Below are 27,800 nucleotides of genomic sequence, written 5' to 3'. Positions count from 1 at the left end.
AGGATGAGGGGAGATAATCCATGTAAAGGGTTTAGCATAGTGATTGGCACTTCATAAGTGCTCCACTGTTATAATGGCGCTGAGATACGGTCCAGAGCAGGCCTCGGGGCAGGGGACCCGAGTCACCCATGTCGGACAGGGCTGCCTCTGACAGAGGTTCGGGCTGTCCTTTATGACCATTGGGGTACCAGGCCCCATATAGTCTTCTTGGGTTTGGGCAGATAGTATCTCACTTCTCCAGCAGGTGGCAGCAAAGTATTCGAAGAAGGAGCACTTGTGTGTACTCACAAAGTTGCTAGGGCCTAGGGCTGGGGCCAGGTACCTGCCTGGGACCCCGAGGGAGCCTTTCTTTCCCTATGGGTTCTACCTACCCACCCACCCATCCAGTCCCCAGGGAGCCAAATTCCTGTGTCCTCTCTAACTCCTCCTGCACCTTCTCACTTGGCCCCTTAAGGTCACCGAATCTGTACTCTTCTTCTAGCGGCTGTGCCTCCCCCAGGCCCCCTTCGTCGCTCACAGCCCATCCAGCTCCTCTCTACCTGAGCCCCAATCCCTATCCTTCTTCTATAACTTTGAACAACTCCTTAGTCCCACATTTGGATTATTCTGTGTCACCCTGACTCGAGGCTCTCTCTTGCTCCAGCTGTTCGCAGAATCGGCCCACCCCTCCCTACAGCCCACAGGGCCTGGTCTGGTCTGGCTGCTGCCTGTGACTGTGGTTCCTTTGCTCACCACGTCCCCTCATAGTCCAAGCTCCAGGGACCTTAAATACAGTGCATCTTGTTCCTTCTATCCTCCAGGCCTTCTCTGCGGCTGGACTCTGGGCCTGGGGTTCTGTTTCTTTTCTCTCTTAACTGGCTGACTGCTGCCCTCTCTCCTTCAGGAAACGTTCTCTGACCCCCAGGCCAGGCTGCTGCCACTCCCTGGGGCTTGCACAGCCCTGGCGTGTCCCCAGCACAGCCCTGATCACTCACCCCACCTTGGAGTTACCTGGTCGCCTGCCCTGCCCCTCAGGGTCTGGGCTTACAAGTGGCTTTTGCTGCCCTGAGACTGGTGAGGGGCTGCCTGGGCCCAGCCTCGTGGGTCACATGTGCCCGGGCCTGGCCCACAGGAGGCGGCCTGGCGGGAGCTGGAGGCCGAGCGGGCCCAGCTGCAGAGTGAGCTGCAGCGGGAGCGGGAGGAGCTGCTGGCGCGGCTGGAGGCCGAGAAGGAAGAGCTGAGTGAAGAGATCGCCGCACTGCAGCAGGAGCGGGATGAGGGCCTTCTCCTGGCCGAGAGCGAGAAGCAGCAGGTTTGTGAGCCCTGGTGTGGCCTCCGCTGCCGCCTGAGGGGCCCCTGTTCAGCCACCCAGCAGCTAGGAGCTAGGAGTCCCTCTCTGGGTCTCGGTGTCCTCGCCTGCAGGATGGGGGAGCTCAAGGGGCATGTGTGAAGCTACGCTGAGACCCACGTCCAGCGAGCCATGCCTCGCATTCGAGACACCATGAGTGTTGGGTCCAGGAAAGCAGGCCCACAGTCCGCCATCCCGTCTGCTACTGCGGGCTGGCCAGGGTGCCTCCAGGACTGCCTTCCGAGCAGTCCCCGTGAGGCCCACATGTACCAGCAGACCCTCCTCAAGAGAACGAACGCCTGACTTTCTCACAATGTCATGGAGGCAGGCTGGGCTGCGTCTGTCTCCTCACGAGCCATGTCCCCCTGAACAAGTCACTGTACCTCTTGAGTCTGTTTCCTCAACTGTAAAAGGGGAATAGCGAAGGGCAAGGATTGTTGTGGCAAGTTAGTGAGCTTTCTGAGTTGTGTCCGTGTCCAGACTTATTGTTACAGCTGTTGTGCCCTTTTCTGGGGCTACAGAGGGAGTGAGTCTTTTCTGGGGCTACAGAGGGAGTGAGTCTTTTCTGGGGCTACAGAGGGGCTGAGTCTGCACCGTTGCCCTGGGTCCGCCTGCGGTGACCCAGACAAGGTAGCAATCCCCCAGTGGGCACATTTCCTAGGGCAGGGTGCGGGGAAGGGCCAAGCATGCCCCCATGACCAACCAAGCCCCCAAGGCCGTTTGCTCCCTGCCTCTGCCAGGCCCTGTCCCTGAAGGAGTCGGAGAAGACGGCACTTTCAGAGAAGTTGATGGGCACACAGCACAGCCTGGCTGCCATCTCCCTGGAGATGGAACGGCAGAAGAGAGACGCTCAGAGCCGGCAGGAGCAGGACCGGGTAGGGCAGCCCAGGCAGGTGGGCCTTCATCTGAGCTGGGAGTCACAGCCCTCTCTGGAGGGACCCCCTGTCTAAGGGGGAGGCATGGCTCTGCCCTGGGGAAGCCTCCAGGCTGTGGGGGAAGCTTCAGCCCTCGCTTGGGAGGCCCCATCAGAGGGAGGCAGCAGAGCTCTGCCCAGTGAATCCTAGCCTGAGGGAGAGAACAGCTACGGGGACAGCACTCACTGGGCACCAAGGGGCCAGCAGACGGTCTGGCCGGGCAGCGGGAGGGGCCGTGTTTGGAGCTGAAGGTGGACAGCTGAGCTGGCCCCACTGGGAACAGCTGGGGGAGGGGTACGGTGGCTCAGAGTCTGAGGAGCCCGCCTGTCCTAGAGCACCGTGAATGCCCTGACGTCCGAGCTGCGGGACCTACGGGCCCAGCTTGAGGAGGCTGCTGCCGCCCACGCCCAGGAGGTGAAGAGGCTGCAGGAACAGGCCCAAAACCTGGACAGGCAGCGGGAATCCTCTGCTCGCGAGGTGAGCTGGAGGCAGCCCTCCCCCCAAACCCCGTTCTGGGCAGTGCACTATATGCCGCTGGGGACCTGGCCTTCTGGGGTCTAGAAGAGTTTAAGATTTGTCCCTGCGTGTGAGAACAAATGAACGGCCAGTGCAGAAATGAGGCAGTAGGCATTTATGTAGTCCTTGTGATGCACATGTGGGACCCAGGGCACTGGTGGGGGTCCCTGCCCACTTCGTGTCCCTCCTTAGAAAGATCCCAGTGGGTGATTATTTCAGGCCCAGACCCCACTAAGTCCAGCGTGCTCTGCCCCAAATCAGAACTCCTACGTCTGGTCTAAGTTGTTGCAGAGCAAGGGGGCAGGTGCCTGTGGCCAGGGATACGGGTGGGCTGGTGCCAAGTCCCAGCTGGAGTGGGGCCTGTACCCTGTCCTGTGACGACCTGCCACCTCCCAGGCAGAAGAGCTTCGGATGCAGCTGCGCCTGCTGGAGGATGCCCGGGACAGGCTGCGGCGGGAGCTGCTGGAGGCCCAGCGCAAGGTGCGCGAGGGTCAGGATGGTTGCGAGGCCCAGCGCCAGGAGGCCAGCGAGCTGCGGCGCAGCCTGAGCGAGGGTGTCCAGGAGCGCGAGGCCCTGCGGCGGTCCAACGAGGAGTTGCGGGCGGCTGTGAAGAAGGCCGAAAGCGAACGGATCAGGTGGGGTGACGCGAGGGGACCCGTCCCGAGTCCTACACCGAGCCCATCCTGCACACTGGATCTCATCCCTGGAAGCTAACTTCGCCCCCACGGTTCTGGGGACATCACACAGATGGGGAGTCTTTGCCCTTGAACCACAGCTGGGCACTTGGGTAGTTTTAGGTGGTTTTCCTATATCTGAAAGAAAGGGTAGGCAAGGTTGGGTCCAGACTCTGACCCCACCTGCTGGTGTCACCCTGGACACTAGCCCCAACCTTGGAGTCACTGGTCTGCCCCTTGCGGCCTCAGGCCTGGCCCCCGGCCCCCCAGGGCATAGCTCAGGAGGGGCCACTTGGGCGAGTAGCACTCGGGGCACCTCTAGGCCAACAGCCAGCCGGACCCACTCAGGGGATTAGGGGAACAGACGTCTGTGTAGATCCGCACACTGTCTCTTCCCGGGACCTGTGGCCGCCGCTGACCTCTGCCTCCTCCCCACCCCAGCCTGAAGCTCGCCAACGAGGACAAGGAGCAGAAGCTGGCGCTCCTCGCAGAGGCGCGGGTGGCTGTGGGCAAGGAGGCCGAGGAGCTGCGGGCCGGGCTGCAGGAGGTGGAGCGCGCCCGGCTGGAGGCCCGCAGGGAGCTGCAGGAACTCCGGCGGCAGGTACCCTCCCCGGGCACTTGCTGCCGGACCAGTAGCACCCCGTGTGTGGAGCCTGGGTCCCCACATCTGTACAACCAGGGCCTTGACCTTTAACAAGGCCTCGCAACTTAAGAACCCCTGAAACTGTGCAAAAGTGTGTGTGTATACATTTGTGTACGTAGTCATTCACATTTCTCCCAGGAGAGGGTCTGGAGCTCTTATCCATATCTCAAAGGAGACTAGGAACAAGAAGAGGTGCACCCCCTGTGAGATGGGTCAGGGGCTGGCAAACATTGTAAAGAACCCGACAGTAACTGTTTCTGGCGTCGCAGGCCACACAGTCTGTCGTAAGCCCCCAACTCTGCCGTCAGAGCGAGAAAGCAGCCCCACCGTACAGAAACGCGTGGGCACGGGTCCCATTCTGACTTGGTGTGTGGATGCTGGAGTCAAGTTTTATATCCTTTTTCACGTGTAAGAAATGTCGTTCTTTGATTTGCTTCCAGCCATTTAAAAACAAACCATTTCCAATTATTTAAAAATACAAAAACTATCCTTGGTTCAGGCTTTCCCAGAAGAGTTGCAGAAAAGGCAACAGCCCCACTGGGCTCCTCGGCTCTGCCTTGCCCAGAGCTCTCACAGCCTGACCACCAGATCCTCTTCATCTCCCACCATTGCCCCTGTTTATCCCTTCAGGCCCCTTCCTGTTGTGTGGAAGTCCCGGGAAACCACGGGAGTCCCTGAGAGGAAGTCACAGTTGTGCGGCAGGCTCTTGCTGGGGGCTTTGCGTGCTGTGGCACGATCTATGTTCCCCTCCCTCCAGGCATTACCCCCCACCTGCTCCTCTGGGGAAACAGGGGCTTAGAACATACCTTTGCATTCCGCTTGTCCAAGATCCACTCCCAGTCTGCTGCTTGTGGGCTGTGTGACTTTGGACAAGTCACTTGTCCTCTCTGAGCTTCAGTTTTCTTGTCTGTTAAATAAGGATAATGTTAGTACCTGCCCCGTATAGAGTTGTGTGAAGATGAAATGCGCTCACACAGTTGAAGTGCTTAGAACAGGGGTGGACACGAGGTAAGTACTCCATAAGAGTCAGGCATCCCTGGAGAGAAAGGTGGCCGGGAAGCTGTGGTGCCTCCCTCCAGAGTCACTGTTCTGTCGGGGGTCCAGCACTCCCCATGGGGAGTGGTTACGATGAGGCGGGCAGTGGAGGTCCTTGGTGCCCACGTGCCTGGCGGGGCTGGAGCTCGGTGAAGTTATCTGGGGGAGGTTCCCAGTGGCTTTGAGGTGGTGTTCAATGTTTGTGTCCCTAGAGAATTGGGTCCTGAGTGCCCCCTGTGCCTGGACCAGGCAAAGTATAGGAGTGGAGTTGAACAGGCCTCCAACACCTTGCGCTAAAAGGGGCTGTGGATGCTGAGAATGGGTCCGAGGTCCTCCCTGTGTCCGCTCTCTCTCACAGATGAAGATGCTGGACACTGAGAACGCCAGGCTGGGCCGGGAACTGGTGGAGTTGCAGGGCCGCCTGACACTGGGCGAGCGGGCGGAAAAGGAGGGCCGGCGGGAGGCCCTCGGCCTCCGACAGAAGCTGCTGAAGGGCGAGGCCAGCTTGGAGGCCATGCGGCAGGAGGTAACTCGGCCGGGTGGGCTGTGTGGATGGGGAGGGTCTTAGGAGACGGTTGGGGTGCCCTGTGTTTCCTCCCACCAGCAAGAAGTAGGTGGGGACTCCAGCCCTGGAGTCATTCTGAGAGATCACTCCCTAGGACTTGGCCCTGTTTCCCGCCCTTTGAGATTCTTTTCCACGTATAATAATAGTAATAAAAACTGCAAGAACTATAGCCGGGGTGTGTGTGTGTGTGTGTGTGTGTGTGTGAGGGGAAGCTCTGTAGACCTAACCGGGTTTGAATCTCCCAGCTGCCTCAGGAAGTGGGTATACTTAGCCCCATTTTACACAGACACCCAGACACTTAGGCTCAGAGAGGTCAAGGGATCTACTCAAGGTCACACAGGCACCCAGGTCTGTCTGACTCCAAAGCCTGCACTTTTTCCATTCTCCTTTCCTGGCTGTTTCACTGTAGCAAATCTGCTGTGTGACCTTGACTAAGTCACTTGACCTCTCCGTGCTTCAGAGCATTCATGGGATGGGGGCCCTGGCATAGGTCCTGGCTTCCAGGTGTTCCGTAAATGGTGGTTTCTAGTGATTCACGACCACCCAGAGGGCTGGGTGTGTGACCATGCACTCCATCAGAAAATAATTTTTTAGTACATGCCCCATTGTGTGATTTATTGATAAACGATGTACGCTGAGAGGCAGTACAACCTAATAGTTAGATAAACAGCTTCTGGAGCCAGTGTGCCTGGCTTTGCGTCCTAGCTCTCAACGCAGTAGCTGTGTGGCCTGGGGTAAGTTATGCAACTGCTGTGTGTCTCAGTCTCCTTTGTAAAACAGAGATGATTCACAGTGGTAATTAGAGTTGACTTTTTTGGGAAGTACTAAGTCCTATCTATGTAAGTGCTGGCTGTTTATTACCAATAAACTGTGTATATTACAAGGCATATACACAGAAGGAAGAGAAAAAACAAATTCTCGTAGTTGACCCCCACACTCCCGGGAATATTTCCGCATATCCTGCCCGGGTGGGGACCACTAAAAATCAGATGTTGTGCAAGCCGCTTTTGGGGGCGGGTGGGCTCCGAGCTGGGCCTGCGAGGCGGGGCGCGCCGGATTGGGGAGGCTTGCTGACCCCCACCTCCCGGCGTTGCCCGCCCCAGCTCCAGGGGGCCCAGAGGAAGCTGCAGGAGCAAGAGGGCGAGTTCCGGGCCCGTGAGCGAGGCCTGCTGGGCTCCCTGGAGGAGGTGCGCGGCGCGGAGAAGCAGCAGCTGGACCACTCCCGCAGCCTGGAGCTCAAGCTGGAGGCGGCGCGGGCCGAGGCCGCCGAGCTGGGGCTGCGGCTGAGCGCGGCCGAGGGCCGGGCGCAAGGCCTGGAGGCCGAGCTGGCCCGTGTGGAGGCGCAGCGGCGCGCGGCCGAGGCGCAGCTCGGCGGCCTGCGCTCAGCCCTGCGCCGGGGCCTCGGCCTCGGGCGCTCCCCTAGCCCGGCCCCGCTGCCATCACCCGGCTCCCCAGCCCGGAACGCGCCAACCGGAGGTGAGCAGAGCGCGAAGGCGGGAAAGTGGGGGGCGGGGCGGGGGCGTGTCTCGCGGAGTCCCCGCCCGTGGCCACACCCCCGTCTCGTTCAGCTCCACCTGCGAGCCCGCCGGGGGGGCCGGGCTGCCCCTCTCCTTGACGATGAGCCTCAATCCCGCCCCCATGTCACTTTCCTTCCCTTTGGGGTGCTTGGCGAGGCTCCTCCCCTTCGCTGATCCGTGCTCCTTTGGTTGCTTCATTTTCAAGGGGGTGATGGTGCTGCTTCTTAAGGCCCCTGACTCCTCTGAGTCTTTGAGGCTCCAGCTAAGAGAATCGATGCTCACCCTCTCCCCATCAGCACCCCATCTTCCTTAGTCTCCCACTCCTAGCTCGACACCCCTCCATACTAGGCTTGTGAACCCAGCGTCAGAGCCAGACAGAGACACACCCAGCCTAAGAGCCCTTCCAGCAGCTCCTTCAGAAATCCTTCCAGACCCCTTTGCTCCCAAGGCCTGGTGGATGACCCTGGGAATGTCCGCCGTCTGCCTCCAGGAGTGTGAGCACACCTTCCCGGAACATCGGCCTTGTCTCGGCCTGACATCATGTCGATTCTAGGGCCTAGAATAGAACCTGTGGAATCTTAGTGGCCGTTCACTACGGGATAATGAGTCGTTGCCTCTTCGAATCCACAGACAGAGCCCCGGGATCACATCCATTCAGTTATTCAGTATTTATTAAGCACTTACTACGTGCTGAGTACACTTGGACGAAGCAGTAGACGAAACTGACTAGCATTTCTACTCTTACAGAGGTTATAGTCTGGGGGTAGGAGCAGCAGGCAGTAAATGTGGTATATAAATGAAATAGAGGACGGATTGGGTGGTGGTAAGGGCTGGAAAGTAGGTAAGGAAAAAGGCATGAAGGGACATTGCTAGTGAGAATGTAAGACAGCACCCCTGCTGGAGGCCATAGAAGATAGTGTGGCAGTTCCTCAGAAAACTTAGAATTACCATGTGCCCCAATAATTCCACACCTCGGTTATAAGCAAAAGAACTGAAAAAGGGGGGCTGGAACAGATAGGTGTACCCCAGCGCCCATGGCAGCATTATTCACGGTAGCCAGAGTGGAATCAACCAGTGTCTCCATGGACAGATAAATAAACAAGATGTGGTGGATCCATACAAAGGAATGTTAGTCAGCTTTAAAAAGCAGTGCATTCTGGGGCGCCTGGGTGGCTCAGTCGGTTAAGTGTTGGACTCTTGACTTCGGCTCAGGTCATGATCTCAGGGTCATGAGATCGAGCCCCGTGTCAGGCCCCATGCTGAGCATGGAGTCTGCTCGGGATTCTCTCTGTCCCTGTTCCTCTCTCCCCTCTCTCTCTGCCACACGCCCCCAGCTTGCACTTTCTCTCTCTCTCAAAAAAAAAAAAAAAAAAAAAGTGACATCCTGACACATGTTATAACATGAATGAGTCTGGACAACATGGTGCTAAGTGAAAGAAGCCGGTCACAAAAGGACAAGTATAGTATGATTTGACTTATATGAAATGCCTAGAAAAGCGTCTATAGAGACAGAAATAGATAGGGGTTCCTGGGGGCTAGAGGGCACGGAGAATTGGGAGTTATTGTGGGCACAGAGTTTCTGTTTGAGGTTGTACACGTCAGTTTGCTTGGGGCTCCCAAAACAATCCCAAAACAAAGTGCCGTAAACTGTCTTAAGAACAGACATTTGTGTCTCACTGTTCTGGAGGCCAGAAGTCTGAGATGAAGGTGTCGGCAGGGCCGTCCTCCCTCTTTAGTCTCTAGGGAAGGATTTATTCCAGGCCTGGCTCCCGGCTGCTTGTAGTTCCTAGGCTTGTGGCAGCAGAACTCTAGCCTCACATGGCCTTCTTGTGTGTGTGTGTCCAAATTTCCACTTTATGTTAGGACACCAATCGTATTGGATTAGGGGCCCACCCTACTCCACCAGGACCTCGTCTTAACTAATTCCATCTGCAACAACCCAGATAAATTCACGTCCTGAGGTACCAGGGGTTATAACTTCAACCTGTTGGGTTTTTTTTGGGGGGGGACACAGTTCAATCCAAAATAGGGGTGATGGAAAAGATTTGGAAACAGTGGTGATAGTCACATGGCAATGTGAGTATCATTAATCACTAAATTGTACACTTCAAGGTGGTTAGAAAGGCCATCAAAATAGAGGCAGAAAAAACATTTGATAAAATATAACATCCAGTTATGATCCAAACTCTGGGAAAACTAGAAAAAAGATTTCCTTAACTGATAAACCAGGTCTTCAAAACTCTATAGCAAATATTACATTTAACCCTTCTATTTAATATTGTCATGGAAGTCTCAGAGGTCCTAGCCAGGACACTATGGTAAGAAACATAGAAGTAACACGTTAAGGTTCGGGAAGAGAGAAACAAAATCACCACTATTTACAGATCACATGATTTTTCTATGTAGAAAATACAGGAGAAGCTACAATCAGTTGTTAGAACAAATAGGAAACTTGAGTAAGGTTGCTGGAAACAAGATCAACATACAAAAATTAATTGTATTTTATTACATCAACAGAAACAGAAAGTGTTTGTTGGTAGATTGCCAACAGCAGAAATGATAAATAGCATTTATACCAGCACTAAGAGTTCTCTCTGCCAAAGAAAACGCCAGATCTAGATGACTTTACAGATAAGTTCTACTAGGCAGGAAAAAAAATTATTCTAACAGTCTAATAAAATGCACAAGACCTTTATGGACACAACTATAAATTTTATTGAGAGACATTAAAGGAAACCTACATAGAAATATACTATGTTTGTGTATCAGAAAACCCACTATTATAAAGTTGTCAGGTCTGACAAATTCATCTGTAGATTCCATGCTGGTCCGATCAAAATCCTAACTTTGTATGTGTGTCAAACTTGACAAGCCGGTTCTGTAGCTTCAGTGGAAAAACAAAGGCTCAGAAAGCCAACACACACACTTGAAGAAAAAGAACTAGATGGGTGGGGCTAGCCCTTGCCGAAGATAAAAGTTAATATAAAACTTGGGTACTGCAGGTGCTGTGCTCCTGAGACAGCCGTTGGTTGAGTAGTCAAGGACCAGACCCACTTGTCTAAAGAAACCTGATCTGTGTTGGAAGCTTGATCTGTGATCAGCTTTCCAATAAACTGTATTTGGATAATTGAGAGTCCATATGGGGGGATTTTTTACATTATATTTTAGATCACATCACATTTAGATAAACATCGGTTTCAGGTAGATTTAAGATTAGGTGCAAAAGACAAAACTCTAGCTCTTAAAAGACAATATAGGAAAATATCTTTACAACTTTAGGGCAGGAAAGGATTTCTTAAGACACACACAGACCCCGTTAACTATAACATTAATAAATATTACTTAATTAAAAACCTAAAAAAAGGGGCACGTGGGTGGCTCAGTCAGTTAAGCATCTGCCTTTGGCTCGTGTCATGATCCCTGAGTCCCAGGATTGAGTCCCACTTCGGCCTCCCTGCTCAGCGGGGAGTCTGCTTCTTCCTCTGCCCTTCACCCTACTTGTGCTCTCTCGCTCGCTCTCTCAAATAAAATCGTAAAAAAAAAACCCAAAACCTAAAAAAAGATGGTTAGGAAGGCATATTGTATGTTACATATATTTTATCACAAAAATTTTTAAAGATTTATTTTTATTTTAGAGCATGCATGCATGGGGAGAGGCAGAGGGAGAGGGAGCGAATCTTCAAGCAGACTCCCCACTGAGTGTGGAGCCCAACTTGGGGCTCGATCCCAGGACCCCAAGATCGTGACCTGAGCTGAAATCAGGAGTTGGACACTGAACCAACTGAGTCACCAGGCGCCCTGCAATAAAGAAAAATTTTAAAGTTACAGCAAGGGCAGGGGTAGGGGTGTTTGTGTGGGAGATGGAGAGCCCACTGAGGAGGTGGTAGGTAGGGTGAGTAGGAGAAGAGACTCTGAGGACAAGTGGAAGGTCCTGAGTGGCAGTTCCCCTGTCCAGTGAACAGCAAAGGCCAGAGCAGCAGCCAGAGAGGGGGGAGCAAAGTGTGGAGGAGTGGAGTGGGAGGTAAGGAGGTGGGGACAAAGGACTTGCTCGGGTAATCCTTGCAGGCCACTGTGAAGATGCTAGCTTCACTCTGTAGGGGTGGGGGCTCTTGGGGGCAGTGGGTAGACGTCCTGCTCTGGGTCCTGTGGGTGCTGATGGAGCAATGGGGCGGTTTGGGTGTCGCTTGGCCCAGGCAAGAGGATGCTAGGGGAAGGCTGACCCCCTGCCCTGCAGTTCCGATGTTGACCTCCAGGTGCCGCCCTGTCTCTCTGTGCACTGCCCCTCCCACCTCTTCAGGCTGAGTTCATTTTTCTGCCTGGTTCCCTGTCTCAGCTTGGGATCTTTCCAGCTTTGGACCAAATAGATCCCTTAACTGCTTTGAGCCTGTCCAGCCTGTGTGGAGGGACATTGGTCCTTACTTCTCAGAGAATTATCGTGAAGGTGGAATAGGATGTCAGGAGAGCCCAGTGCCTGGCACGTAGGAAGCATTCAGTGCAGGGATGTTGAGGGGGTGGAGTGTCCCCCTTTGGACTGGGCGTTGGGGTGCAGCCCTCACAGTGGTCCTGGTCTGGGCGGGGAGGCAGATCTCAGAGCCTCGGGGGGAGGATGAGATCACCCCAACCCGGCCTGGGGTCAGATATGCCTCTGGGGAGCAGGCCTAGAGCAATGGGCCAGGTAAAGAGAAGCCCTGGCAAGAGAAGGGAAGAGCATGCATAAAGAGCCTGGTGCTGGAAGGGAGAGTGTTCTAGAACTTGGGACCTGAGGGTGATGTGGAATGGACAGCTTGTAAAATGTGAGAGGGCTGTGCCAGGGTGAGCGGCAGGGCCTCTGTGTGATGGCTAGAAAGTTGGCTTTTATTCTGAGGGCCTTGGGGGCTGGGAAGGGGTCAGCAAGAGGGTGAGGGACCCAGTGGGCAGCGGGAAGCTCACGCAAGCTGCTGGGTGCGGCAGGGTGGGTGAGGTGGTGCCCGAGGAGCCCGCGGGCCCCTTCCAGGCAGGAGAGACCCGGGCTCCTGCACCCCTAAGCACGCCTCCTGCCCTAGGAAGCGGTGAAGGGCTCCGCAGCCCCAGCCCGTTGGAACGCAGCCCTGGGTCTGAGCCACCATCCCCAGGACCTGCCATCTCCCCGGCATCTCCAGACCTAGACCCGGAGGCGGTGCGGGGGGCCCTCCGGGAATTCCTGCAGGAGCTGCGGAGTGCCCAGAGACAACGGGTGAGGCTGGGTGTGAGCGGCTGCAGAGGGACCCGGGTGGCGCAGGGCCCTGCGGGGCGCTGCGGGTTGTCAGAGCGGAGGTCTTCCCTTTTCCCGGACGTTGGGGCCTCAGGATGAGCTTCAGGCCCAGATGAGCACCGTGAGTCGCCAGTTGGCCGAGCTGGAGGCCGAGAGGGACAATGCGGTGTCACGGGTGAGGCAGCTGCAGAAAGCCGTGGCCGAGAGTGAAGAAGGTGCGTGTGACCCCCTGGCTCCTTGCTCTGCTCTCTGTGCTCTTAGCAGCCGCGGGGGGACCTGTGGGATTGGCCTGAACAGCTCCTGTGTCCCTGCCCTGGCCACCGTGACCTGAGTTGGGGGGCTGTCTCCTCTGGGGGACCCTCCCTAGTCAGCCCCCCTCTGTGTGTCCAGACCGGCAGACCCTCGAGGGCCCTGTGGTGGGTGGAGGGCAGGCCGGGCACCTCATAGCCTGGCCAGGCCTGATGGGGCTGGGGTGCCGCAGCTCGGCGTGGCGTGGATGGACGGCTGAGCGGGGCGCAAGCCCAGCTGGCACAGCAGGAAGAGAGCGTGCGGCGCAGCGAGCGGGAGCGCCGGGCCGCCCTGGACCAGCTGGCCGCCCTAGAGAGGACCCTGCAGGCCACGGAGAGCGAGCTCCGGGCCAGCCAGGTAGGTGGGAGCTGGGGGCCAGCAGGGACAGGGGTCTGTGCATGCCTTAGTGGTGCTGTGAGTCCTGTGCGCCTCTCTCTGTCTGCCTGGGTCACAGCACCTGCTAACGTGACCAGCCTGTGACTCCGTCCAGAAGTACATTCCGATTCCACCCTTTTGTTCCTCCCTGGGGTCACTAGGCTGTACAAGAAAAGGCCTGGCCTTTTGAGCCCGTTGGAGAAAAGCCTGGGTTCAAGTCCTGGCCTGGCTGCTCGTTGCCTGTCTGCTCTCATTTTCCTCTGTAAACGGGGGACACCAGCCATGGTCTCTGGAGACGATGTGCGAAGGATCTTAACATATGGTGTTTGGGGGACCTCTGTTTCCTTTGTATAACCACACAAGTGGTGCTCTGGGGTTTTTCTGTGTTTGGGGGACATCCGTATATGTGTGTGTGTGTGTGTGTGTGTGTGTGTGTGTGTGTGTGTGTGTGTCTGGGGCAGGACACCCTGGCCCTGGTGGTGACAGTCCAGGCCACCAAAGCCTTGAGCCTTTTTCACAGCTACAGATCCCCTCACTCCCTCCCCTCTCCCTCCCTGGCCCTCCATCCTTGCCCCCACAGCCCACCCCTTGCCTCTGGCTCCAGGTCAAGCTCGAGCTGGATTGTTATGTCTGTGGTTCCAGCTCTGGCCTCAGGCCCAGCCGCAGGGGCCGCGGGGGGAGACCAGGAACAAAGCTGGGCAGGGGCCAGAGTGGGGCTGCCAGGCCCAGACATGGCAGTGTCGGGGCTTTGAGCACGGCGGCAGAGGGGCCAGGCCTGGGGCAGGGTCGTACTGGGTGTAATAGGATGGGAATGGGAATGGAAGGGCCCCTGTCTGTCTTTCTGTCCTGTTCCTATTCCTCAAGCTTCCTTTACTGTCTGAGCCCATGCGAGGGGGGTGGAGAACATCATCCCTCAAGCCGGTAGGGCCCAGGGCTCCCACCCGGCTCAGCTCAGGTCACACAGTGTAGCTTCTGGGCCTATTTGAGAGTGATGCCGCAGAGCAGGGACACCCTGCAATCTGCATTTTTACCCTTCCCCCGCCCCCTTCCCCAGGGCTCTGTGAATACCTTGTGGTACCCCTCCCTGGGCACTACACAGATATGAAATAGGGCCATGGAGCAGGAAGAGAGAATCCTGGATCACAAAGCCTGTGGGACTAGCCCAAACCAGAAGGCATTCTGGGATTCTCAGGTCAACCCATCCTGTGAACACACGGGGAGACTGAGGCCTCAGGAGGGTCACAGGCTGGCCCCAGGTCACCCCGGGAGTGGTTGGGCCAGCCACCTCGAGGCTGCTCCCCACTTTCTCCTGAGGGTCCGGAGGGGTTGTGGGCAGTGTGGGGCGGCCAGGCAGCTGGGTCTGACCCCTCTGCACCCCCAGGAGAAGATCAGCAAGATGAAGGCCAATGAGGTGAAGCTGGAGAGCGACAAGCGGCGGCTGAAGGAGGTGCTGGACGCCTCCGAGAGCCGCACGGTCAAGCTGGAGCTGCAGCGGCGCTCGCTCGAGGGGGAGCTGCAGCGCAGCCGCCTGGGCCTGAGCGACCGCGAGGCCCAGGCCCAGGCCCTCCAGGACCGGGTGGACTCTCTGCAGAGACAGGTGGGTCCCCACGACCGCCTGCAGGCTCCTCATCGGCACGGGCTTTACGGGGACTGCGTAATACTTCCAGCAACCCTGGGAGGCAAGCGTCATCCTCATTTCATGGATGGACAGACAGAGGCTCAGAGGTGACATCATCACCCAAGATCACACAGCTAGTAAGAGACACAGACAGAATTAGAGTTTAAGACTCTGACGACAGAATCTGCACACCTAGGAAGCAGGTGGGACAAGTTAGAGCGTGGATTCCACTTGTGTCCCTTTTTTGCCTTGGCTGCCAGGAAGCTCAGCTTTAGAATGTTCAGTAACTCTGCTAGCTCTGCATGGTCACCCACCAAAGTCAAGAACACGGAACATTTCCAGGTTGTGGTGGTTGTGGTTACTCTCTCCTCCATAGCAGGAAGGAGAGGGGAATGGGAACGGGGTGGAGGCCGTAAGGTCTGAGACAACCAGGTGGGTGGCACTCCGGGTGAGGGGACTTAACCAGCAGTGGGACAGGGCCCAGCTTGCCCTGCGCTGAGCCAGTGGGAGCGCGTGGGAACCGTGAGCACCAGTGACGAAGGCCGAGGCCAAGGTGGGAGGGGCTCGGCTTGGGTTCGGCCTCCCTGCTGGAGGCCGTGGAGAGAGCAGAGCCCCTTTTCCATCCTGTGTGTCCTGCCAGGTGGCAGACAGTGAGGTGAAGGCAGGGACCCTGCAGCTGACCGTGGAACGGCTCAGTGGGGCCCTGGTCAAGGTGGAAGAGAGCGAGGGGGCCTTGCGGGACAAGGTGCAGGGCCTGACCGGAGCCCTGGCCCAGAATAGCGCCAGCCTCGCCAGCACCCAGGACAAGAACCTGCAACTGCAGAAGGCCCTCGCCGCCTGCGAACATGACCGCCACGTGCTCCAAGTACGGATTCCGGGGCCTGGCTCGGGGTGGGCTCGGTGAGAGGGCGAGCCACCGACGGCAGGTTGGAGGGGCCCTGATGGAGAGCCAGCCACTGGGGCTGTTGGGAACCGAGGGAGCCAGGCAGTGAGGCTTGGACGTGGTGGGCCCAGTAAAGGCATTGCCAGTGAGAGGAGACTTGACGGGGAGCAATAAGAGGATGTCTACTCATCGAGGCTTATGGGGACCCAGAGGCAGGGTTGATGGGACAGAGTTGGGGTCCGAGGGGTCCCCACCTTAGGTAGGTCAGTGGGCCAGGCCCGCTGTCTGCCTCGCCCTCCAGATACGATCTTGGAGCTGTTTTAGGGGCTGTGACCCTGACCCGGAGGTACAGAGTAGAGGGGAGCCTTTGCTCCATCCTGGCGCCATCAGCCCCTGTCCCCCAGGAACGGCTGGAGGCCGCTCGGCAGGCGTTATCCGAGGCGCGGAAGCAGAGCAGCTCCCTGGGCGAGCAGGTGCAGACGATGCGCGGCGAGCTGGCGGACCTGGAGCTGCAGCGGGCGGAGGCCGAGGGCCAGCTACAGCAGCTTCAGGAGGTGAGGGCCGGGATGGGCCCCTTCTGGCCCCCGGACACTGAGGCCTCAGAATGGAGTGGGATCTTCTTTATCCCAGCCTCGTCCCAGACCCAGGCCCAGCCTCCCGTGGGGAAGCGTGGTTCCTTCAGCCCACACCCCCATTACACAGAGGGAGAAGCTGAGGCCCGGAGAGGCGGCCTCAGCTGACAGTTGTCCGAGGTGGGCCTCCCCGCCGCCCTGACCAGCCGAGGCCGGCACCCCCATCGCGACGCTTCAGGGGCGCACCCCGAGGCCTGGTGGCACTAGGGGCTTGCTGGCTTCTGCAGGTGCTGCGGCAGCGCCAGGAGGGGGAGACTGCGGCCCAGCACACGGTCCAGAAGCTGCGGGACGAGCGACGGCTGCTGCAGGAGCGCCTGGACAGCCTCCAGGGCGCCGTCGCCCAGCTGGAGGCCGAGAAGCGGGAGGTGGAGCGGTCTGCGCTGCGGCTGGAGAAGGACCGGGTGGCCCTCAAGAGGATGCTGGACAAGGTGGGCTGAGCCTCCAGGGCCCTCCCCTCTGTTCCTCTGGGTCCCAGCCAGGGTTGCTTTTGGCCGTGTGTCCCCACGGTCTGGGGGTCTTGGGTGCCCCCTGGCCCCTGGTCTTGCTGCCTCTAACCTGACACCCTCTCTGGGCTCCTCCCTCTTCGTGGGCCCTCCCTCCTGCCCTGGGCCCTGTGATGCCCTCCTGCGCTCCCCGCCTAGGTCGAGCGCGAGAAGCTTCGCAGCCACGAGGACACAGTGCGGCTGAATGCAGAGAGGGGCCGCCTGGACCGCACGCTCACGGGGGCCGAGCTGGAGCTCGCTGAGGCCCAGAGGCAGATCCAGATGCTGGAGGTCCAGCCCCTGGCCACCCTCTGTCTCCCCAGCCCTGGACCCGGCCCCCACCTCCCGCCCCCACCCCCCGCCCTCGGCGGGAGTGCCAAGCCGTCCCAGGAAATGCTGACGGCTCAGCCAGCCCAGGCTCCTCAGCCTGCATAACTCAGGAGTCCGCACCCTTCGAGGGGGCTGCCCAGAGCCAGGTCCCAGAGGGAGGGGTCCTCCAGCATGGAGAGATGAGAGATGCCAGTTAGTATGTGAGCCTGTGTGCGTGTATGTTGTGGACACGTAGCGGTGTGAGTGTGCCTGCGAGTGTCCTTGTGCACGGAGCGTGAGTCTTGTGCACGGACGTGGCAAGTCTCGGTATCAGGACTGTGTTTTATGTGGGTGTGTCTTTCTGCACAGATGTCTGCATAGATGCAGGTGTATGTGGGCGTGTTGGGCTTTTGCACGTATGCGTGCATCCATGTGAACACGGTAGGTATTTATGTGCTTGCTTTTGTGCCTGTGTGTGGGGGCCTGTCTCTATGTTTGCATCTGTGTGTGTGTGTGCATGTGCGCGTGCGTGCATGCCTGTCAGCAGGGCTCACTAGGGACCCTGACCCAGGACTCGCAGACCAGGTGGGCCAGGAACATGGGGGACAAACAAGGATCTCTCCGGCACCCCGTGCCTGCACTGACTTTAGGCTCCTGGGAGGTGCCTGACATCCCCTTGCACGCGCGTGCACACACACACAGGGCCAGACCCCTGACTAGCCGCCCCTCCCGCAGGCCCAGGTGGTGGCGCTGGAGCAGGACCAGAGCCCGGGCCGGCTGGAGGCCGACGAGCTGCAGCAGGAGCTGGAGCGCCTGCGCAGTGCCCAGGTGCAGACGGAGCGCACGCTGGAGGCTCGGGAGCGCGCCCACCGGCAGCGCGTGCGCGGGCTGGAGGAGCAGGTACTCAGGCCTGGCCGGGCTCTGGCCCCGCCCCGGGATGTGGAAACGTGGAGGAGGGGCAGGAGTGGCAGAGGGCTCGCCGTGACCCCAGGTGGAAGCAGTCAGCGGCCCCGTGACTGAAGTCTGGTGGGTCCACGCTGGTATCAGTCACGGCTGGACACGGGCTCAAGTGATGTCATTGCAGCTCCGTCCCCTTGCCGTGGCTCTGCTGTCCTGGCTGTCGCCTGGGTGGCACAGGTGGCCTGAGCAGCCCCAGCCTAGGTTATCCCAACAACCCAGCATCCTAGAGGCAAGGGGGCCTTTTTCTTGAGAGCCACAGCAGAAATGCCCGGGCTGATTCTTACTGGCCAGCTTGGATCCCAGACGTCTTCCCAACCATCCCTGACCTGACCTGTGCACGGGTGGGCCAGGCCTGGGTCATGGGTTCCCCCTAGTTGGGCTAGTGCCAGGCCTACTTAAAATAATGAGAGTGGGGACAGGTGGCCCCTGAAGATGGCGAGGAGCCATCAGAAGACAGCCAGCGGCCATGTGAGATGGGATGGGAGTGGAAGGAGGCATCCTGGAGCTTCGTGAGACCCACTTTGTCCTACAACAGGCAGGACTGGGTCCCTTATGGGGCCCCAGCTGCAGCCACCCCCCTTTCTCTCACATCAGCCTGGGGTCCTGGGCTGGCTGGGCTGGCCCCACCTTCTCTTTCTTCTCCAGGTGTCCGCACTGAAGGGACAGCTGCAACAGGAGCTTCGGAGGAGCTCAGCAGCCTTCTCCCCCATGTCCGGCCCCGCAGGGGAATGAGCCCCTTCCTGGCTGGCATCCTGGAGAGCAGCCGCGGCCGGGTAGAACAGCAGCCCCGTCCGCACGGTCTGCCCAGGCCCTGGTCTGTCCGGGCCACCAGAGCTCGGCTGGAGGAGGGGAGGAGCCGGGTGGCAGTGCCGAGGGCTGAGGGCCGGGGACACCAGCAGCCTCTTGGCATTATCCGTGGGCCCCACCTCAGTCCGGTCCCTCCCTGGGATGAGCCTCCAGGTCCCATGAGAGCCTCCTTGAGTGACTGAGCCAAAGCCGGGGTCAGGGAGACCCCCTTTGCCTCTGGCTGGCCCTGGAGCGTGGGCTCAATGGGAAAGAGGAGGGGAGCCTGGGAGTCAGAGACCCAGGCCTTCCCCTGGCTTTCCAGAGCTCTCTCCGCCTTAGTTCAGAGTGTTTGTCAGGAAATTCCTCAGAGTTCAGAGTCCCTGTATTTTTATACCTTTTTACAGTGTTAACGGTTCAGAACTGTTGTGTTTTTTGTAGCAAGGAGACCTCATTTTCTAAAAACGGTTTGTACAGACGTGTCTCTTCACTTCTGCACCTGAGAGATGGGGGCGGGACCCTGGGGCCTGGGCCAGGAGGGATGAGGCCCCCCGGCCAGGGGTGCACAGGGAGAGGGGGAGGCTTGAGAAGGGCTGTGGCACTTCCCAGCCTCACAGAATGTCGGCGCGGGGAGCGCTCTGGGGTCCTGGGCCCCCGGTCCCAGGTAACTGGGCTGTCACCCAAACTGCTCGGCTCCACTCCTTCCAGCCACAGCTCTCCGGCCCCTCCTCAGGACAGGGCAGGCCCGGGAGTGACCCTGGGGTCTTGTCCTGGCTCCGCTGAATGAGCCCGCGAAGCTGCACGACCCCGCAGAGGCTCGGTTTGCTCGTGTGTGAAATGGGGACGCGCCCCACGGGGTGGTCAGGAGCAGGAGCGGATGCAGGGCGCCCAGTGTGTGCGAGGAGAACTTCCTCTCCTCCCTGGAGTCCCGGGAGTCAGGTTCTGCCCCAGCTCTGCCACCTCTAGCCGTGGCCCCTCGGTGGGTCAGTGATGCCCCTGGGCTTCCTGTCTGTAAGCCGGGGATAGTACCAGGACCCACACGCAGGCCTGTTGGGAGCGTCTGCGGGTCACGCACGGGGAGCCTGGTCCTGCGTGCGGGTCAGAGGGAGGCGTGCTAATGCCTTGCCCTGCCTCTGCCCTCTGAACCACCAGCCTTCCCCCCCAAAGGTGGATCCGAGTCCTTTACACTGACCTCCTGCTTTACACCCTATATGCACTTTCTGCCTCCACATGGGCGGCCTCCCGTCTTGGCTTGTAGCCCTCTGATGACAGGGAACTCACGCCCTCACCAAGCAGCCTGGCCAATGAGGAAGCTGTGTCCCCCTGCCATGCCCCCACAGGCCCTGAGGGGGAAAGCTGTCACAGTCCATCTTTCTGGGTGGGTCACCGCTAAAGCCAGTGGGTGAGGAGGCAGGACTGGGACCGCAGAGGCAAGGCCACAGGTCACCTGAACGGTCCCTTCTCCCCAGGGCCCCAGGCAGCCTCTCAGTGAGAACAGTGTTGGGGGCAGCTGGCCACCCGCTCTGTGCTCCCAACTGAAAAATGACTGAATCTTTTGTAAAAACCATTTTAATTTTATATAAAACAAAGGTGGTCTATGCCCGGGAGCTGTAGGAAATCCAAGCAGACCAGCTGGGGCTGAGGGGCATAGCCTGCCTCGAGGGGCTGGGGGCTGGGGGACTGTCCTCAGAGGGACTGAGAAGGCACATCAGAGGCCCGGGTCCCACCGAGAGGCCTGAGATGCCCCTCATCTGGGCAGCGGGGAGCCCCCCCTTGTGCCCCAGGGGTGGCCTCAGGCCGGGAGAGGGGCCTGAGACGAACCCTCAGGGCCACAGTCCACTAACTTTTTACAGAATAAAAGGAATGGGAAGCTGGGGAGAAAAGCACCAGGTCAGGCAGGGCCTGAGGGCCCCGGATCCGTGAAGGTCCAGGGTGGGGTGGGGGGGGGTGCCAGCTCCGCCCTAGCAGCCCCCACAGCTCCTGGCGCAGGAGGCCGCCACGGATTGACAAAGGCCACTGCTGGCCATCACGCCACATTTGGAGAACTTGTCCCGACAAAGGTCAGCTGCGGTGGGGGCGAGGAGTTGGGGTCAGGGTGGGGCTGGGGGATGGAAAACCACTGCCCCCTTCTCCACCCTGTGATAGGGAATGTTCCAAGGGAGGGGGCTCAGGATCCCCCCCGGATGTGGCCCTGGCGCAGAACATGTGCTTAATAAACACCCAGTGGGAGGGTGGGGGGGCAGGGAGGGGTCTGGGGTGCAGGCCTTCCTACCTCGAAGGAGCTCCTCGTGGGCACAGACCGTGCGGACACAGATCTCCTTGTTGACCACGTACACACGGCGGAGGCTGGGGAGACGAAGCAGGGATGGTGGCGTCAGCCCACCCTCACCCCGCCCCACTGGGGGAGCCCGAGGGTCCCGACCCCTATGTCTGGGCTCAACCAGAGTCGAGTTCCACTTCAGGATTCATGCTTCCCCCAAATCCCAGCTCGGCCGGGCGCCGCTGCCCGCCCTGCGCCCCGCCGCACCCCGTCCCCCGCCCTGCCTGTGCTCACCTGTAGAAGCAGACCTCGTTGAGACACTGTTTGCACGGCTTGTGGATGGAGTAGAGGCGGGTGCACGGGTACTGCTCCTCGCGGCAGTCTGGGTGATGGGCCGGATCAGACTAGGGGCTGCAGCCTGGGGCCCCAAGCTGGGGGGGAGCCCCCAACATTGCCCGCCAAGACTGGCTGTCCTATCAGGGTCTAGGTCCACCCTGCACCCTCTGGCCCACACGCACGCAGGCGCGCACAGACGCACAGACAGCATTGCGGGGCATCCGGGGGCTGCCGGATTTTATACGTGTTTATGTGCGCTCAGATTCGCAAACACCCTTGGAAGCATGTATTCAAACACAACCGCGCCCACACGCACACGGTCACGGAAGTCCACACCAACCACACAGGGCTGTGCACGCTCACAGAACCGCACCCTAACACTGAGCTCACAAGGGGGGGAGTAGCCCTCAGTCTGGCTCCCGCAGGCTCTTGGGGGCGGCACAGGGCTCGCTCGGCTGGCCTGGGCTTCTGGTCCCCTCTTGGCATCACCTGCCACGAGCACCACCCAGTCCTGCTGGCTGGCAGGCAGGAAGCCCCCAGCACATTTCCTTTCTCTTTCCAGTGTCTGGGGGGTAGAGAGCCCTTCCTGAGCCTGCAGCCAAGCCCAGGGGCAAGGGGGTCCCCTAGAGCTGCCTGAGGGGTCCTGGAGTTGCTGGCCTTAAGCAGGGGCATGTCTGCAAGCCGCTGACCCTGCCGTCTACCCAGCAAAAGCAAAAGGCTTGGCTGTCTCCATCCTACCAGCACCGCACCCCACTCTACCCTGACTCCTGGGGCCGTGCCTCCGTTTCTCCAGCTCTCAGGGAAGCTCTTACCCAGAGGCCCAGGCTCCGTGGGCTCTGTCTCCACATTTCCTGGTGCTGGTGTTGGGAGAGGGGCAGGCAGAGATCACTGAGAGGGGTCCATTCAGAGCACCTGCCCCACCCTGGTACAGACCAGCCGCTCCCAGGCTCGGCAGGAGCCGGCTGCCTACCTACGGTGGGGGCCGCGATGACTTCCTGTTGGACTTGCTGTTGGGACTGGAACTGGAACTGCTCCGCGGGGGGCCGAGGAGTCACCTCTGAGACAGGGGACAATCAGGGAGTCCACGCCATTCTCTCCACCCCAGCACCCAGCTGCCCGCCCGCCCGCCCCGCCCTTTACCTTGATAATCGTAGTAGTCCGGGTTGTCTAGAACAAAGACAAATGTGGAATTGTCGGGGTTTGGGCAAGCTGTCAGTCCCAGGGGCCAAGGAGGTCACGGCTAATCCCAAGACTACCCCTAGGACTCCCACCCCCCTTCCCACTGGGTCCCCAGCTGAGTCAGGCACACCTGGGAGCCAGGCCTTGATGACATGGCAGGGTGTGGGGAGACCTGGGGAGGGCAAGGCCCTTACCTATCTGGTCACTGTACTGGGTGTACTGGACGTGGTCTGGGAACGGAGGCAGTGGGTCTAGGTCATATTGGCCCTGAGCCAGCAGGCCTGCTGTGAAGAAGTAAAGCATGAGGGGTTGCCCTGCAGGGAAGGACAGCAGGGGCCCCGAGGACTTCTGGGGAGGATAGGTAGATAGAGGTCCCAAGCGCAGGCCAGTAAGACCCTAAGATTCTACAACCAGACTCTTAGATCCAAGGGAGCCAACTCCTTCCTCAAGCATAAAGGCCCTTACACTCCGGGCTCCCATGTCACCTCACTGACTTTTGGCCTGTCATCCCCATCCTAGCTTTCTGGCTATTCCTGGAACTGTGTACTCCTATCTGCCCCAGGGCCTTTGCACTTGACTCCCTAGGCCTGTAATCTTGGTTAATTTCTCCTCCTTCAGGTCTCAAGTAAAAATTCAGTTCTGCCAAGAGGCCCTCACTGACCCATCCACCCTCTCCATCCCATTCTTCTGTTTATTTCCATCACAGCACTGGACACACTGACATTTATCACATCGACTTGGTATACCAGCTTCCCTTCCCTAGACGGGCAGCAACGAAGGCAGGGATCTGTCTGCCCGGTTCATTACTGTATCCCCAGGGTGTAGGCCTGTGCCTGGCACATGTAGCTCAATTAGTGTCTGTTAAATGAATAAATGTTAGATCCCCACCGATACCTCCTCATTTGACCAATAGGGATCACTCCACGGTCAAGACTGTATAGGGTGGGTCTGGAACCCAGACCTAGAGACTCCCTGCCTTGCATGCCTCTCCTTTCTACACATCGGCTCCCAGGAGAGTCAGTACAGTAGAGGAAAAGCATGGACTCCCGGTGCCTGGGTGTGTGCCCACTGCCCAGAGCCCCAGCCTGGCTGCTGCTGTGGAGGGTTGGGGTGAGGGCTGGGGTGGTGCCTCCGACTCCGGGAGGGGTTGGCCAGTCCAGTCTGTGGTCTAGCAGGCAGGAGGCCCTGCCACCCGGGGAGCTGAGTTCTGGCCACAGGGCCCAATAAAGGCTCACTGCCAGCTCCTCACCTCCGCCCACACCAGGGGAGCCCCGCGGCCCCAGGAGCACTTACCAGGCAGGAACAGCAGGAAGAAGTAGGCAGCTCTCATGGCTACGAGGTGAGGCAGTCTGGGTTGGTGTCAGGACAGCTGGAGGAAGAGGAGGGGCAGGCTGTATCTGGCCCACGCACCCAGGACTGCAGAGCCCACCTCTGCTCCCCCGCGTCAGCCTGGAGAAGGAGGCGCTCAGACTAAAAGCCAGCCATAGGGAGGACGAGGAGTTGGGCGGGGCGGGGCAGGGCAGGCGGAGCTACTTTGGAGGGACATCTGCTGTCCCCCATGGCCCACCAGCTGTTCAGGTCCCAAGGGACCGGGCCTCCAACCCTTCTCCAGTGCTGATCATGCAAATGGACAGAACCCACCCTGCCCCTCTCACTAAGGGAGACTTTCTTGCCCCCCACTAGCCTTGACTCCACTCTCCTAGCCCACAGCCATGCCCTCCTCCTGACTCAGCGCCTTCTGGTGTCTCGTGCCCTGATGGCATGAACTCCTGACCCCAGGCCCATCCTCAGGACCCCAGTCCCGCTCAGCCACCACCATAGCCGGGACTCCGCAGCGTCTGCCAGACCCACCACCTGTTCCCAATTAGCCCCCGGGCCTCGAGTGTCTTGCTCTGCAGGAAACCACATGCATGCATGGGCCCCAGGGGCCGAAGGGCAGCCAGGCCTGGGCAGGGCTCCCACCCCCAGAAGATTCCTCTCCTGCCAGGCCTCCGGGCCTCCTAAGACCTGGCTGTCTTCATCCCAGACTCACGAGACTAAGGTCTATTTGTCTGCAGCGGCAGGAAACACTTAGGGTGGAGTCTGAGGAGAGTTTCTCTGGATCCTAGAAGGGCAGCACTGGAGGGACCATGATGTCACCCAGCCCAGGGGTTCTGAGCCCCCTAACAGCCTATGACGAGTGTTGCGCAGGTCATTTTGCAGGGAGAGGACAGTGGTCCGTAGCCTTCACCAGGCTCTTGAAGTTCAGGAACTACGGTCTTTGGCCACACCACAGGCTTGGCAGCGTCTCCGGGTCCCGGTGCGCAGTCCCAGCGCCGTGGGAGGCAGTCTCAGGACTGTCATCCTTCTGCCGGCAGTGCTGGGAGAGAGCCCAGGGCTCATCCCCCCAGGAGGGCCCCTCCCACCACGGCAAAGGGAGTTCTTCCAGACAGCTAACGGGAGCCCTGACTGCCCCCAGGGTGTCTAGAGAGAGGGGAAGGAAACGTGGGCATCCGTCCCTCTTCCCTCCCAATCCTGAGCCTTCTGGGACCCCCCGCCTGGCTCACACATTCACCACCTCCCTTCCTTACTGGGGTGGGGTGGGGTGGGGTGGAGGAGATGAGACCCATGACTCAAGCTGCCCCAGAGGCAGGGCACATCTGGCTCCCCACATTCCCATTCTGAAAACCCTTGGCCTTCGCATGGTAGGAGGGACCAAAAAAACCTGGAGCTCTTTCCTGGTAACTCCCCACAAGGCCTCACCGTCCCCTCCTTGTCCCCATGGGCTGGTGGCAGCCAGGCCAGTGCAACTGTCACCACTCAGAAAGAGGCCCTGAGTAGGGGCCTAAGGGGCCTTAAGAAGTGGGATGGGGGCTGTCGGTCCCCCAAACTCCTCCTAGGCCTCTCGGCCTTCTGCACGGAGTCTTCTTCCCTGGGAGGGTCTGGCACCCAGGCCCAGGCATATTATTGGGGGAAGGGGCCCCCAGGGCAAGGGGTGTGGGAGTAATGGATCCTCCTGGGGGGACCACATCTCCAAGCATCTCTGTCTAGACGATGGATTTTGGGGTGTGGGGGAAGCCCGGACCTGCCTAGGAGGCGGCCCCCCTCTGGCCCCTTCCACAGCTGGGGACCCCACCCCAAGTGGGCAGGAGGGGATGAGCGGGGCCTACTCAGAGCCCCGGACCCCACACTCCCCGGGGTGGGGGGTTGGGGGACCGGCTGCGGAGCGGCGGGAGGGGGGGAGACCAGATGTGGCGGCGCACAGCTGGGAACAATCAGACGCCTGCGAGCTCGGCGGCTCCCCGCGCCCTCCTGGTCTCGGGTGTCCCTTTGTCTCTCCGCGGCTGTGGCCCGGCTGCTCCCGCCGACGCCCCCACCCCACCCGCGGCAGTTCAGCCTCCCGGGGCGAACGAGAGGCCCCCCCGCCCCGACGTCCCAACTCGGGCTCCCCCAAACTCCCCCAAACTCCGGCCCCCCTCCAAGCGACTCCAAACCCCCCAAGTGCCTTCTTAGCATCTGCTCAGACGGCCCCGGGTTCAGGAAGCCCGGCAGCCGCCCCCAGGCTCGGGGGCCCGCGGAGCCCCGCACCCCAGGCTCCCCGGACCCCTTAGCGGCCCCCGCCGCCAGGCCCGCGCCTACCTGGTCGGGTCACTCCGCCACCAGCTCCTAGTCCGCCCGCGGAGCCGCCCCTCCGCTCGCTCCGAGCCCCCCTCCGGGCCCCCGACGGGTCGGCGCCCGCCCTCCAGCCCCGGAGCCGCTGGGTCCTAACGCGAGCTCAGCCCGGCCGCCCGCGGCGTCCGCGGGGCTCCAGCCCGCTTCTGGGGCGGCCTTGGGGGCGGCGCCCCGGGGGCCACCCTCACATCCGCGCAGACTTCAGGCGAGCAGAACGCCTCCCCCGTCTCCTCGCCAGTCTGGCCTGCGGTCTGGTGTGAGGTGGGATTTGGAGGACGTGTTGTTACCCCCATTTCACAGAGGAGGAAACCGAGGCTCCTAAAGGGGGGTTCACCCACGGCCACGCAGCTCTCTCCCCTCTGGCTTCTCCTAGCGTCCAGGACAGCCCTCCTGACCTGCTTTCCCTCCTGCCTCTCTGGCGGTGCCTCCTGGGTCTCCCTAGCCAGCTCCAGGCGGGGGCTGGCTTCCAGAACCACCATTGCTGTCTACCCGTGGACCACAGGCTACCAGGCCAGGCCCCAAGAATGTCCCCAAGGCAACAAGGATCCCACGAGGATCCAAGTCCAAATTCATGCCTCCTGACCCTCCCCCAGATCCCGCTCTCCAAGAGGCCCCCATCTGGTCAGCAGTACCGGCATCCTTCCATCCCTCAGGCTTCCTCCCTTGCTCTTCCTCTGCCCCTGCAGCGGGCCCAGAACCCAGCCGCTGATCCTGACTCCCCGAGTCTGTGCACTGCCCCCCCACCCCCCCGCTGTGGTGTAAGCCACCATTAGCTCTTGCCTGGACTCTGTAATAACCGCTAATCTAGGCCTTCCCAAGTGGACCCTGCCCTCCCTGACCCACCTCAGACGCTGGCTCCCTTTTAAAGTACCTGGGAAAAAAGCCGAACTCGCCTGCGACAGCCCCCCCCCCCCCCCCCCCCCCGCCCAGGACTCCACCCTTCATCTCAGTCTGGCTCTGCGTCCCCATTCCCCGCCTGGTCTCCCAGCAGCCACAATGGCCTTTGGGCAGTCCCTCACGAAGCCCTTTCCTCTGCCTGCTCAAGCTGTTTCTCCCTCCTGCAGCACGGGATGAGGTCCCCTTCCTGCAGGGGATAGACCAAACCCTCCCTTCCTCAGAGGAGCCTTTCCTTTCTCCCTGTTCCGCCCCTCAGCCCCTTCTGCTCTGCTGCTCACAGCTGTCATGCTGTCCTGTCTGTGCCCATTTGAACCCTGCGCCTCTCCCACGTGAGCTCCCGAGCTCGGGAGCTGTTTTGGCTCCTCCCCTGTTTATGCTTATGGGCCACAGTGCCAGGCTCAGAGCAGCTGTTTTGTAAACATTAATGGAATGAATGAATATGCACTCAATTCTCCTGGAAGAGACTGGCTGGGGGGGGGGGTGTCATCCCTGCCTCTGGGGCAGACCTGTCGCCCTGCCTGGTCGCCCCACTACTGCCTCTGCCTTACACTCTGAATCTATTAGGCAGAAACTCCGTATGTCCCATGCATCCTTGTTCCCTGGTGCTGGTTTGTCAAAGGAGTGAATGAATGAATGAATATCCGCCACCCCCTCTCCAGGGTCTATTGCAGAAGAGCAGGGACTTCTGTTACCTGGAGCCTTCTGGGCCCTGGGGGCCAGCACACC

At 59.7% G+C, this 27,800-nt stretch overlaps 2 protein-coding genes across 13 annotated transcripts in view; one reads left to right on the top strand and one right to left on the bottom strand.

Annotated features, from left to right (window-relative positions):
• The window catches only part of CROCC (ciliary rootlet coiled-coil, rootletin), a 48,884-nt gene extending 29,657 nt beyond the window's left edge, over window positions 1-19,227 (top strand). For 5 of the 9 annotated variants that reach the window (XM_045804278.2, XM_045804279.2, XM_087858547.1 and 2 more), the window contains 16 exons: window positions 1,112-1,291; window positions 2,068-2,220; window positions 2,575-2,718; window positions 3,154-3,392; window positions 3,873-4,032; window positions 5,468-5,635; window positions 6,778-7,150; window positions 12,234-12,403; window positions 12,516-12,636; window positions 12,903-13,066; window positions 14,466-14,681; window positions 15,343-15,567; window positions 15,990-16,139; window positions 16,445-16,645; window positions 16,859-16,990; window positions 17,744-19,227. In XM_045804278.2, the coding sequence (XP_045660234.2) occupies window positions 1,112-1,291; window positions 2,068-2,220; window positions 2,575-2,718; window positions 3,154-3,392; window positions 3,873-4,032; window positions 5,468-5,635; window positions 6,778-7,150; window positions 12,234-12,403; window positions 12,516-12,636; window positions 12,903-13,066; window positions 14,466-14,681; window positions 15,343-15,567; window positions 15,990-16,139; window positions 16,445-16,645; window positions 16,859-16,990; window positions 17,744-18,028 (3,081 nt within the window). In that variant the 3' untranslated portion in view covers window positions 18,029-19,227. The remainder of the gene's footprint in view (window positions 1-1,111; window positions 1,292-2,067; window positions 2,221-2,574; window positions 2,719-3,153; window positions 3,393-3,872; window positions 4,033-5,467; window positions 5,636-6,777; window positions 7,151-12,233; window positions 12,404-12,515; window positions 12,637-12,902; window positions 13,067-14,465; window positions 14,682-15,342; window positions 15,568-15,989; window positions 16,140-16,444; window positions 16,646-16,858; window positions 16,991-17,743) is intronic. The other 4 variants (XM_045804273.2, XM_045804274.2, XM_045804272.2 and 1 more) reach the window with 4 other exon arrangements.
• A 1,082-nt stretch (window positions 19,228-20,309) lies between these two features.
• Window positions 20,310-26,640, bottom strand: MFAP2 (microfibril associated protein 2). 4 transcript variants are annotated; one of them, XM_087858549.1, is made up of 9 exons: window positions 26,145-26,640; window positions 23,820-23,895; window positions 22,721-22,810; window positions 22,488-22,514; window positions 22,318-22,404; window positions 22,160-22,235; window positions 21,306-21,393; window positions 21,024-21,097; window positions 20,310-20,816 (listed from the first exon to the last, which is right to left on the bottom strand). In XM_087858549.1, exons 2-9 carry the CDS (start codon window positions 23,854-23,856, stop codon window positions 20,813-20,815), a joined length of 483 nt encoding a protein of 160 aa, XP_087714675.1. In that variant the 5' UTR covers window positions 23,857-23,895; window positions 26,145-26,640; the 3' UTR covers window positions 20,310-20,812. The 4 variants fall into 4 exon arrangements, with proteins under 4 accessions (XP_087714675.1, XP_045660237.1, XP_045660236.1 ...); XM_045804281.2 differs by having other exon boundaries at window positions 22,160-22,204; window positions 22,721-22,807; window positions 26,145-26,562; XM_045804280.2 differs by having other exon boundaries at window positions 22,160-22,204; window positions 26,145-26,556.
• Between the last annotated feature and the right edge of the window lie 1,160 nt (window positions 26,641-27,800).

Source organism: Ursus americanus, chromosome 33 (assembly GCF_024610735.1).
Source record: "Ursus americanus isolate L20-20 chromosome 33, mUrsAme1.1.p, whole genome shotgun sequence".
Lineage (NCBI taxonomy): Eukaryota > Metazoa > Chordata > Mammalia > Carnivora > Ursidae > Ursus > Ursus americanus.
This window is presented reverse-complemented; position numbering and strand designations above follow the sequence as displayed.

Bases quoted from the DNA above. Each gene is read 5' to 3' on its own strand.
- MFAP2 (XM_045804280.2), bottom strand. From the start codon at position 23,856: ATGAGAGCTGCCTACTTCTTCCTGCTGTTCCTGCCTG. The intron at 22,405-22,487 runs GTAAAGGGCGGG...CCCCTGTCTCAG, and splicing joins GGACTACTACGATTATCAAG to AGGTGACTCCTCGGCCCCCC. The intron at 21,394-22,159 runs GTAAGAGCTTCC...CCCATCACCCAG, and splicing joins CACGGAGCCTGGGCCTCTGG to ACTGCCGCGAGGAGCAGTAC.